The 12015-nt window shown below is 50.5% G+C and overlaps 1 protein-coding gene across 1 annotated transcript; it reads right to left on the bottom strand.

Moving 5' to 3' along the window:
• Positions 1-5051: 5051 nt before the first annotated feature.
• MRPS25 (mitochondrial ribosomal protein S25) lies at positions 5052-10003 on the bottom strand. The gene is made up of 4 exons (XM_044301744.1): positions 9787-10003; positions 7189-7295; positions 6782-6869; positions 5052-5356 (listed from the first exon to the last, which is right to left on the bottom strand). Exons 1-4 carry the CDS (start codon positions 9918-9920, stop codon positions 5164-5166), a joined length of 522 nt encoding a protein of 173 aa, XP_044157679.1. The 5' UTR covers positions 9921-10003; the 3' UTR covers positions 5052-5163.
• Between the last annotated feature and the right edge of the window lie 2012 nt (positions 10004-12015).

The raw sequence follows: 12015 nt of genomic DNA, 5'->3' as shown, positions 1-12015 counted from the left end.
TAACCCCTCTGAAGAGGACTAAATCCATGTGTGGATCCGCGGCATGTATAACTGCAAATCCGCAGCGGAAATCCATGGATCTTTCGGTGGTGCTGAATCGGCTCTGCTGCTCCCTCACTCTCAGGATCCAGGTCTGACCCCATACCCCTTTAAGACTGCAGATAGAGGCTGTGGACTCCCCCAGGACCCACGGTCGGGAGGCGCTAAGACCATGTCCAGGCCATTCATCGTGGCCCCTGCAGGGTAAATGTACAGTTGCAGGAAAAAGTATGTGAACCCTTTGGAATTATATGGATTTCTGCACAAATTGGTCATAAAATGTGATCCGATCTTCTTCTAAGTCACAACAATAGACAATCACAGTCTGCTTAACCTAATAACACACAAAGAGTTAAATGTTACCATGTTTCTATTGAACACACCATGTAAACGTTCACAGTGCAGGTGGAAAAAGTATGTGAACCCCTAGACTAATGACATCTCCAAGAGCTAATTGGAGTGAGGTGTCGGCCAACTGGAGTCCAATCAATGAGATGAGGTTGGAGGTGTTGGTTACAGCTGCCCTGCCCTATAAGAAACACACACCAGTTCTGGGTTTGCTTTTCACAAGAAGCATTGCCTGATGTGAATGATGCCTCGCACAAAAGAGCTCTCAGAAGACCTACGATTAAGAATTGTTGACTTGCATAAAGCTGGAAAGGGTTATAAAAGTATCTCCAAAAGTCTTGCTGTCCATCAGTCCACGGTAAGACAAATTGTCTATAAATGGAGAAAGTTCAGCACTGCTGCTACTCTCCCTAGGAGTGGCCGTCCTATAAAGATGACTGCAAGAGCACAGCGCAGACTGCTCAATGAGGGGAAGAAGAATCCTAGAGTGTCAGCTAAAGACTTACAGAAGTCTCCGGCATATGCTGACATCCCTGTTAGCTAATCTACGATACGTAAAACACTACAAGAATGGATTTCATGGGAGGAACCACAGAGGAAGCCACTGCTGTCCAAAAAAACATTGCTGCACGTTTTCAGTTTGCACAGGAGCACCTGGATGTTCCACAGCAGCACTGGCAAAATATTCTGTGGACAGATGAAACCAAAGTGGAGTTGTTTGGAAGAAACACACAACACTATGTGTGGAGAAAAAGAGGCACAGCACACCAACCTCAAAACCTCCTCCCAACTGTGAAGTATGGTGGCGGGGGCATCATGGTTTGGGGCTGCTTTGCTGCGTCAGGGCCTGGACGGATTGCTATCATCGAAGGCAAAATGAATTCCCAAGTTTATCAAGACATTTTGCAGGAGAACTTAAGGCCATCTGTCCACCAGCTGAAGCTCAACAGAAGATGGGTGCTGCAACAGGACAACGACCCAAAGCATAGAAGTAAATCAGCAACAGAATGGCTTAAACAGAAGAAAATCCGCCTTCTGGAGCGGCCCAGTCAGAGTCCTGACCTCAACCCGATGGAGATGCTGTGGCCTGACCTCAAGAAAGCGATTCACACCAGACATCCCAAGAATATTGCTGAACTGAAGCCGTTCTGTAAAGAGGAATGGTGAAGAATTACTCCTGACCGTTGTGCTCGTCTGATCTGCAACTGCAGGGAACGTTTGGTGGAAGTTATTGCTGCCAAAGGAGGTTCAACCAGTTATTAAATCCAAGGGTTCACATACTTTTTCCACCTGCGCTGTGAATGGTTACATGGTGTGTTCAATACAAACATGGTAACATTTAACTCTTTGTGTGTTATTAGGTTAAGCAGACGGTGATTGTCTATTGTTGTGACTTAGATGAAGATCAGATCACATTTTATGACCAATTTGTGCAGAAATCCATATCATTCCAAAGGGTTCACATACTTTTTCTTGCAACTGTATAGTCAGTAGGTGCACCCATCTCCCCCAGACTCGTCTTCCTTCACCCACTGCCACAAATTGTGCCGCTATGGTTGATCTGTCATTGCAGCAGCTAGCCCCAATATGGACCCCAAAGTGCCAGTCAGGTAGCTTCTCATACATGCCCTATCAGCCTCCTTAGTCAGATGACACTTCCCAGACTCCATGAAGAAGTCTGGTTTAATAGGAGCGGTGGGAAACGGCCCCGACTGGCACGTTGAGGGGGATTATTTTCCATTTTTATCTAAATGGATCCTTCCTTAGTGACCGAGTCCCTTTTAAACAATAATCAGCCAAAAATATCCAACATGGGGCAATGCAAATATCCAACTGGGCACACGGGGTGATCTGCTGGGGCTTGTAGTTCTGCAGGAAGAGCAGAAGGGGTTAAAGAGCAGGATATCTGCGGGAATAAAGATCTGCCCTACTTGGAGAGGGAGGCAGAAGGTATCTCTCTGATCTGCGGCCCCTTCACGCTAATCACTGAGCGGCAGACATGGAAATGAGACGGTAATTACTGCTCGCTGCGACATCAAAAGACCCCGGAGAAGGCGCTGATCAAAAGCATCGGAGGATTCAAATGGAAATCGCCCGGATTACCTGCCATTACTCCAGCGTCGGAGGTGTCACGGGAACGACTGACGGAATCCGGGAAAACTTCCTTAATTACATTTCACTGCAGACATTTCCCCCGTAATATTATTTATAGATGTACAATTTCACCAACTATGTTTTTACTCCATTACACGAAGTTGGTGGTCTCCAGCATGGCGACATCTTCAGGCTAGTAGGCTGAGAAGGGAGACTACGGCTGCAGCTCCATGATATAAGTTGGATGGGGGCCAATGCAGCGGTCCTCACCCTGCGGGTCTCTAGATCAGTGTTTCCTAACCAGTGTGCCTCCAGCTGTTACAAAACTACAACTCCCAGCATGCCCGGACAGACTTTGGCTGTGCGGGCATGCTGGGAGGTGTAGTTTTGCAACAGCTTAAGGCACACTGGTTGGGAAACACTGCTCTAGATGATGCAAAATGGCAACAGCACAGAGTCCTGTCAAATCCTCATGTGTCTTGGTCCTGCAGCTGTCATGTCAGGGCATGCTAACACTTCTAGCTTTGCAACAGCCGGAAAGCCCCACTGCACAGGGTCCTATCAAACTTGTCTCATGGGACTGCAGCTCCGGTCTCCCTTCTCAGCCCACAAGCCTGCAGCTAAGGCATGCTGGGAGTTGTAGTATTGCAATAGGTGGAAGAACACCGCACATGGTCCTGTCAGACTTGAAGTCTCCCTTCTCATTCTACAAGCCAGTGCCATAAAAGAATATTCCCTGGGCTCATCTGCCTGCTTTCCTGATGGAGAGAAAAATGGTGGCGCTCCCCAGCTGCTGCAGAACTTCAGCTGCACAAGGTCCTGTCTAACTTCATAGGTCATGGGTCTCCTTTCTCAGCCTACAACCCTGCTGCTGTTAGGACACACTGGGAGCTGTAGTTTTGAAACAGCTGGAGAGCCGCAGGTTGGAGACCACTGCACAGGGTCTTATCAAACCTGTTGTCTCATGGGATTGCAGCTCTGGTCTCCCAGTCATCTTTCTCAGCCCACAAGCCTGCAGCTGTAAGGGCATGCTGGGAGTTGTAGTTTTCACTCAGCTGGAGAGCCGCAGGTTGGAGACCACTGCACGGGTCCTGTCAATCTTTATAAATCACGGGTTGCAGCCTTGGTCTCCTGCCGGCAGCTGTTTGGACACGCTAGGAGTTTATAGCTGGAGACACTATACAGGACCCCGTTAGAGCTTCAGCCTTGGTCCACGGTCTTCTTCCTCACCCTACAAGCCTGTGTGGTAACAGAAAGCTTTCCGGGTTCTCCCCCTTATGGAGAATCAGAGGCACAGACAGAGCCCAGGGCGGCAGAACATTTTAGTTTTTCCTGGTGAGGTCTGAACAGGCCGGTGCTAAGATAGTTCCAAGACATGGAATACAAAAATCACAAAACAAGTAAATGCCCCCCACCCATCATGTACTGCTATGGGTGTGTTTTTTATTTTTGAGGGTCCCCTCCTGAAACTCTCATTGATTGCCCCTCTTTCACTAGATATCTCTGACGAGGCGGCGCACGACCCGCCACCAGAGGATAAAACCAGGCCTGTGGAGTCGGAGTCGGAGTCAATTTTGGGTACCTGGAGTCGGAGTCGGAGTCAATTTTGGGTACCTGGAGTCGGAGTCGGCAAAAAATGAACCGACTCCGACTCCTACTAAATTTAAATTGGAATAAAAAAATTAAAAAGCAAGTTTAAATGTCCGAATTCATAAACAGTTATAATTAATGACTTCTCTACTGTAAGAATAAAGGCCAATGCACGCAGTGCCTCACGTAACCGCAAAACAAACGCGTTCAGTGATGTGAAGAAGCATGCTTTTCATATGCTTCACTATATGGCACGCAATGCACAATTAGGAGTGGCAATACATATACTTTCCATTGTGTTGTGTTCTGATGTTACAGGGAACACAATGCCCATGGTTATCCTCGCCTCTCACTGATAAGGGATTAAGTAAATATGTGTTTTGCAGGACTAGAGACACTTGTATAAGTGAAGGGAATGGAGGGTCAATAGTTCAAGACTGAAGCTGTAAACCATGGATGTCAAACTCATGGCCCTCCAGATGTTGCAAAACTACAACTCCCATCATTCCCTGATAGCTGTAGTATGCCCAGGCATGATGGGAGTTGTAGTTTTGCAACAGCTGGAGGGCCACGAGTTTGACATCCCTGCTGTAAACCATTGGAAAAACTGCTGTCATTCAGCTAAGGCTATAAAACGTGTAAACTCAGAATGTTATCTTAAACTTTAAACATGACTATGGGATTCTTCTAGGGAAATCATGTTTTAAAATAAATGTCCCTTCTTGGATCCTCCCACTGCCCTGTCTTCAGCAGAAGATCAGCACACAAAGGAGAAGGCAGCAGCTTCTGCCCAACTACCTCTCTGTGCTAGAAGAGCTTAGAAGAACTTCTTTCTTTCCTTCAAGGAATGTATAAAATACATTTGCATATTAAATACAGAGGAGTCGGAGTCGGGGAGTCGGAGTCGGAAGTACAAAAAACTGAGGAGTCTGAGTCGGAGCATTTATCTACCGACTCCACAGCCCTGGATAAAACAGCCGTGAAAATAACCAACGTCTTTTAATTTATAAAAAAAAACAAAAAAAACAACAGCAGTGATGACAGCAGGTAGGCCGCCACCGCCGCGGTGCCCCCGGCATCGATACGGGCGGGTCACACCTCAGTCCCAGCTCTCAGTTTAGCTTTGTACTTCCCAGTCAATTCTTTTGGCAGCGGCACCAGCCCGGGGCACGGGACCTGCCCATCCACCTCACACATGCACTTGCGCAGGTAGTACTTTTTGGGGCCAAAGTTGGCGGGATTGGACGACACCATTTTTGCCTTTTCTTCTGCTTTTAGAGTCTCTCTGTGGGGAGAAAATACAAGATATTTACAGGAAATAAACCTGGTGGAGGGTCGTGGACAAGGGCCAATTGTGAGTACCCCCCATATTGTCCTAAAATCTGTGCCCATTTAAGGCTACTTTCTCACTTGCGTTATTCTTTTCCGGCGCTGAGTTCCGTCCTAGGGGCTCAATACCGGAAAAGAACTGATCAGTTTTATCCCCAGGCATTCTGAATGGAGAGCGATCCGTTCAGGATGCATCAGGACGTCTTCAGTTTAGTCACTGTACGGTTTTTGGACAGAGAAAATACCGCAGCATGCTGCGGTATTTTCTCCGTCCAAAATTCCGGAACACTTGCCGGAATGCCGGCATTATTTTCCATTGAAATGCATTAATGCCGGATCCGGCCCCAAGTGTTCCAAAAAAAACGGATCCGGTTTATAAAATGTGAAAAAGATAAATACCGGATCTGTTTTTCCAGATGACAACCGGAGAGACGGATCCGTCCTTGCAATGCATTTGTGAGACGGATCCGCATCCAGATCCGTTTGCATGCAGATTTCCGGATCCGGCAGGCAGTTCCGGCAACGAAACTGCCTGCCGGAATCCAACAACGCAAGTCTGAAAGTACCCTAATCCAGTGTTTCCCAACCAGTGTGCCTCCAGCTGTTGCTAAACTACAACTCCCAGCATGGCTGGGCATGCTGGGAGTTGTAGTTTTGCAACAGCTGGAGGCACACTGGTTGGGAAACACTGCCCTAATCTGTAAAACATAATAATTACAGCGGTCAGAGTTACGTTTTTCTGACACACAGCTCCAAATCCCCTGAATGGCCACAGTGTTAGATGACTGAATTGTCTACCTGCGGCCACCACTAGGGGGAGCGCACTACATACTGTGCTATGCTTGATAATCTGCATACAGGGAGCTCCCTCTAGTGGTGGCTGTAGGAAGTCAGGATTTTATCAGGTAACTGTGACTATGCAGGGGATTTGGAGCTCTGTATCAGGAAAATGGAGCTCTGATTACTATGAAGATAAGTAAAAAATTAACCAGTATGACACTGGCTCAAAATTGGATCCATCAGGTTTTGTGTGCGATATTCCTGCAGTCAATAAATCCCGATGGAAAGTCGATAATATAAGTGTGAACAGAGGCTAAATGTTCTCACAGCAGGATTTGTTACTACTGTATCCAGTCTAGACAATACTCTGTGAGCTAAACGGTCCGAACTCCAGACTGATAGTTTGTTACAATGTATCAGTGCAGATAAAATGTATCAGTCTGCAATCCAGACTGTTGAGCTCACAGCGAATTGTGTTAGATTGGATACAACTGTAACAAACCTTCAGCTGTGAGATGTTTTAGGTCTGCACAGGATTCCAGCTTCCGGATGTAAAAGATGAATTCACTGACAGCAAGCAGAGAGGTATTGGTGGTCTTACTCTGTCTTTCCTAGGATTTTCTTCACATGCTCTAAGATCTCGGTACGGCTTTTGTCTTCGATATCCACCAGGACCTGATCCCCGTCATCTGCCGAGACAAGACACGCGGACTGTAAGCGAACGGGGCGGAGACGGCTCAGGGTTTATACAGAACCCCCCCAGAGATAACAGCATTAATACTGGGATTAATACAGTGCAGATTAATAGGATCATTCACTGTATTGTCCAGAAGGGACGCGTACATCTGTTCATCCTGAGCTTCCTGGTTCATGAACAGTGAGGACTGCCAGAGTCAGGGCAGCAGTACAGGGTGATATAGTAACGGTGACCACCCCGCAGATATCAGGGAAAGCTGATTAGTAACTGTCCCTCCCCTCCGATAAGAGATGCGCGGCCCCCGCACTCACCCAGGTAGAAGCGCAGGAAGGGCGCGGGGGTCATGTTCTTCAGCAGCATAATCTGCAGCCAGGGGTTCTTGTACTGGATCTGAGGAATGTTAAAGAAGACAAATTTCCTGCAAGAAGACAACGAGAATGAAAGGGAAGATGTGAACAACCCTAAGGTCTCACCCCAATATTATTATAGCACTAAGCCTGTGCCATCAACACCCTCCTCATACCCCTCACCCCACTGATGACCCCTCGTCACCCTGTCATACTCCTCAGTGCCCTCACCCCGTTACTTCAGGTGCTCTGTCTCCACTAAGCCTGTCTGTACGCCCCTCACCCTGTGCCCCAAAATATACATGAGCCTCACCCTCTGTTACCACCCTGTGCCCCTCCCCAGTGTCCTCATCCTGTGCCCCCAGTGTCCTCACCCTCTGTTACCACCCTGCGCCCCCCCAGTGTCCTCACCCTGTTACCACCCTGCGCCCCCCCCCCGTGTCCTCACCCTGTTACCACCCTGCGCCCCCCCCCCGTGTCCTCACCCTCTGTTACTACCCTGCGCCCCCCCCCAGTGTCCTCACCCTCTGTTACCACCCTGCGCCCCCCCCAGTGTCCTCACCCTCTGTTACCACCCTGCGCCCCCCCCAGTGTCCTCACCCTCTGTTACCACCCTGCGCCCCCCCAGTGTCCTCACCCTGTTACCACCCTGCACCCCCCGTGTCCTCACCCCGTTACCACCCTGTGCCCCCCCCAGTGTCCTCACCCCGTTACCACCCTGTGCCCCCCCCCAGTGTCCTCACCCTCTGATACCACCCTGCGCCCCCCCAGTGTCCTCACCCTGATACCACCCTGCGCCCCCCCAGTGTCCTCACCCCGTTACCACCCTGTGCCCCCCCCAGTGTCCTCACCCTCTGATACCACCCTGTGCCCCCCCCAGTGTCCTCACCCTCTGATACCACCCTGTGCCCCCCCCAGTGTCCTCACCCTCTGTTACCACCCTGTGCCCCCCCAGTGTCCTCACCCTCTGTTACCACCCTGTGCCCCCAGTGTCCTCACCCCCTGTTACCACCCTGTGCCCCCCCCAGTGTCCTCACCCCCTGTTACCACCCTGTGCCCCCCCCAGTGTCCTCACCCCGTTACCACCCTGTGCCCCCCCCAGTGTCCTCACCCCGTTACCACCCTGTGCCCCCCCCAGTGTCCTCACCCCGTGCCCCCCCCCAGTGTCCTCACCCCCTGTTACCACCCTGTGCCCCCCCCCCCAGTGTCCTCACCCCCTGTTACCACCCTGTGCCCCCCCCAGTGTCCTCACCCCCTGTTACCACCCTGTGCCCCCCCAGTGTCCACACCCCCTGTTACCACTCTGTTACCCCCAGTGTCCTCACCCCTAACTGTACATTTTTTATTAAATTTTCTGAACATCTTGCCTGAGCTGTTCTTTACGCCATCCCCATGGGCCATAGACACAATGGTCAGGAGGGGACCTCATTGACTTCTATGGCAGAGTTTTCCAGGCTCTGTGACCTGTGCAGAGGTCATTGTGCAGGGAGGTGGAGTAGATAAGCTGCGATATCACCTATTGTTAATGGTGGATCCTGTCTTATCTGTCATTCTAATCCTGCCTGTAATGATATCACCTCTGTGTATAGATAAGCAGATAACTGCAGTAAAGTGATCCGCACAGACCAAGAAGTGGCGCCTATTATTAGGCTTAGTGGCCGGTGCGAAAACTGCAGGATTTTATAGTTATTGTTTTAATATAGACACTTAGACAGTGACATGGAAAATAAGAAATAACCACCAAAAATTCTTTAAAAATATGTTAAACACATTCCCTTTAAGTGTCTGTACACCCCTCGCCCCGTGCACCCATCATCTGCATATCCTGAGCCCCTCACCCTCCTAATACCCTCAACCTGTGCCCTAAGTATCTTGAAACCCCCTCTCTCACCCTGCGCCCACAGTATCAGTGCACCCCTCGCCCCGTGACCTCTCTGCGGGTGCACCCTTCGCCCCGTGACCTCTCTGCGGGTGCACCCCTCGCCCCGTGTCCTCTCTGTGGGTGCACCCCTCGCCCCCGTGTCCTCTCTGTGGGTGCACCCTTCGCCCCCGTGTCCTCTCTGTGGGTGCACCCTTCGCCCCGTGTCCTCTCTGTGGGTGCACCCCTCGCCCCGCGACCTCTCTGTGGGTGCACCCCTCGCCCCGCGACCTCTCTGTGGGTGCCCCCCTCGCCCCGCGACCTCTCTGTGGGTGCACCCCTCGCCCCGCGACCTCTCTGTGGGTGCACCCCTCGCCCCGCGACCTCTCTGTGGGTGCACCCCTCGCCCCGCGTCCTCTCTGCGGGTGCACCCCTCGCCCCGTGACCTCTCCGTGGGTGCACCCCTCGCCCCGCGACCTCTCTGTGGGTGCACCCCTCGCCCCGCGTCCTCTCTGCGGGTGCACCCCTCGCCCTGTGTCCTCTCTGTGGGTGCACCCCTCGCCCTGTGTCCTCTCTGCGGGTGCACCCCTCGCCCTGTGTCCTCTCTGCGGGTGCACCCCTCGCCCTGTGTCCTCTCTGCGGGTGCACCCCTCGCCCTGTGGCCTCTCTGTGGGTGCACCCCTCGCCCTGTGCCCTCTCCTCACCTGGCGCCCTCTCCGTGCTCCCCCCGGGTGTTGTAGTTGACGGTCATGATCTTGACGCTGTTCTTGAAGACCACCTCCCCGCTCTGCAGATACTGCAGGGTGCGGCGGATCGGGAAGGGCCCCTTCATCGGCATCTTGGCGCTCGGCCGGGGACACTTACAGGAGCATGGCCGCACGGCACGCCGGGAACTGCAGCTCTCACACGCAGTGCATGCTGGGAGGAGTGAACTGACAGCGGCCGCCGCACGGCACGCCGGGAAGTGTAGTCCTGTCCTCGGCTCAGTGACGTCACGGCTCTCTGCTCTGTGGCTGCGGCCTGACCATTGCGGGACGGTCACCTGCCCCCTGATCACGTGACTGCTCTGCTCTCCTGAAGATCTGAACAGAAAATCTAATTATAGGGCGATTCTGCCCCCGTCACATAGTGAGCCCCCGCCTGCATTACTTCATAGGGGGTCCTGTTCTGACTCTTATATGCTGAGTAGCAATCTGCATTCAGTTTGTGAGTTCTCATAACAGTGTCCTTATAGGTTATTTTCTGCTCCAGAGCTGCATTCATAATTCTGCTGGTTGTCATTGGAACCAGTCAACATCCCTCTAACACCTAAAGAGGAAATCACCAGGTTCTGTGCAGACCAGAGGGAATGCGGGAAGATTTCAGCTCCAAAGAATACAGTAACTCAGGATCAGTAATGGATGAATATTTATTCATTTTACGCACTTATATAGCGCTGACATATTCCGCAGCGCTTTACAGACATTAGCTTCACACTGTCCCCAGGAACTCACAATCTAAGGTCCCCATCAGTCTGGAGTGTGGGAGGAAACCGGAGAAAAACCACGGAAACACGGGGAGAACATGCAAACTCCATGCAGATGTCCTGGGTCAGATTCATACCCGACCCCAGCGCTGCAGTGCTAACCACTGAGCCACCGTGCCGCATACAGTGACTGCACCAGCAGAATAGTGAGTGCAGCTCTGGAGTATAATACAGGATGTAACTCAGGATCAGTACAGGATAAGTAATGTATGTACACAGTGACTGCACCAGCAGAATAGTGAGTGCAGCTCTGGAGTATAATACAGGATGTAACTCAGGATCAGCACAGGATAAGTAATGTATGCACACAGTAACTGCACCAGCAGAATAGTGAGTGCAGCTCTGGAGTATAATACAGCATGTAACTCAGGATCAGTACAGGATAAGTAATGTATGTACACAGTGACTGCACCAGCAGAATAGTGAGTGCAGCTCTGGAGTATAATACAGGATGTAACTCAGGATCAGTACAGGATAAGTAATGTATGTACACAGTGACTGCACCAGCAGAATAGTGAGTGCAGCTCTGGAGTATAATACAGGATGTAACTCAGGATCAGCACAGGATAAGTAATGTATGCACACAGTAACTGCACCAGCAGAATAGTGAGTGCAGCTCTGGAGTATAATACAGGATGTAACTCAGGATCAGTACAGGATAAGTAATGTATGTACACAATGACTGCACCAGCAGAATAGTAAGTGCTGCTCTGGAGTATAATACAGGATGTAACTCAGGATCAGTACAATATAAGTAATGTATGTACACAGTGACTGCACCAGCAGAATAGTGAGTGCAGCTCTGGAGTATAATACAGGATGTAACTCAGGATCAGTACAATATAAGTAATGTATGTACACAGTGACTGCACCAGCAGAATAGTGAGTGCAGCTCTGGAGTATAATACAGGATGTAACTCAGGATCAGTACAGGATAAGTAATGTATGTACACAGTGACTCCATCAGCAGAATAGTGAGTGCAGCTCTGGAGTATAATACAGGATGTAACTCAGGATCAGTACAGGATAAGTAATGTATGTACACAGTGACTCCATCAGCAGAATAGTGAGTGCAGCTCTGGAGTATAAGGGCACTTTCACACCTGCGTTCTTGTCTTCCGGCATAGAGTTCCGTCGTCGGGGCTCTATGCCGGAAGAATCCTGATCAGTTTTATCCTAATGCATTCTGAATGGAGTGAAATCCGTTCAGGATGCATCAGGATGTCTTCAGTTCCGGAACGGAACGTTTTTTGGCCGGAGAAAATACCGCAGCATGCTGCGCTTTTTGCTCCGGCCAAAAATCCTGAAGACTTGCCGCAAGGCCGGATCCGGAATTAATGCCCATTGAAAGGCATTGATCCGGATCCGGCCTTAAAGAGGACCTTTCACTACTGTACAAACTAAAAAC

Source organism: Bufo gargarizans, chromosome 7 (genome assembly GCF_014858855.1).
Source record: "Bufo gargarizans isolate SCDJY-AF-19 chromosome 7, ASM1485885v1, whole genome shotgun sequence".
Lineage (NCBI taxonomy): Eukaryota > Metazoa > Chordata > Amphibia > Anura > Bufonidae > Bufo > Bufo gargarizans.
Note: the sequence above shows the minus strand (reverse complement) of the source record. Positions and strands in the feature narration are given on the sequence as shown.

Excerpts from the sequence above, each read along its gene's own strand:
- MRPS25 (XM_044301744.1), bottom strand. The coding sequence starts at position 9,920 with ATGCCGATGAAGGGGCCCTTCCCGATCCGCCGCACCCTGCAGTATCTG. Across the intron at positions 7,296-9,786 it reads GAGCACGGAGAGGGCGCCAG|GAAATTTGTCTTCTTTAACA; the intron begins GTGAGGAGAGGG and ends GTCTTCTTGCAG. Across the intron at positions 6,870-7,188 it reads CTTCCTGCGCTTCTACCTGG|ATGACGGGGATCAGGTCCTG; the intron begins GTGAGTGCGGGG and ends TTGTCTCGGCAG.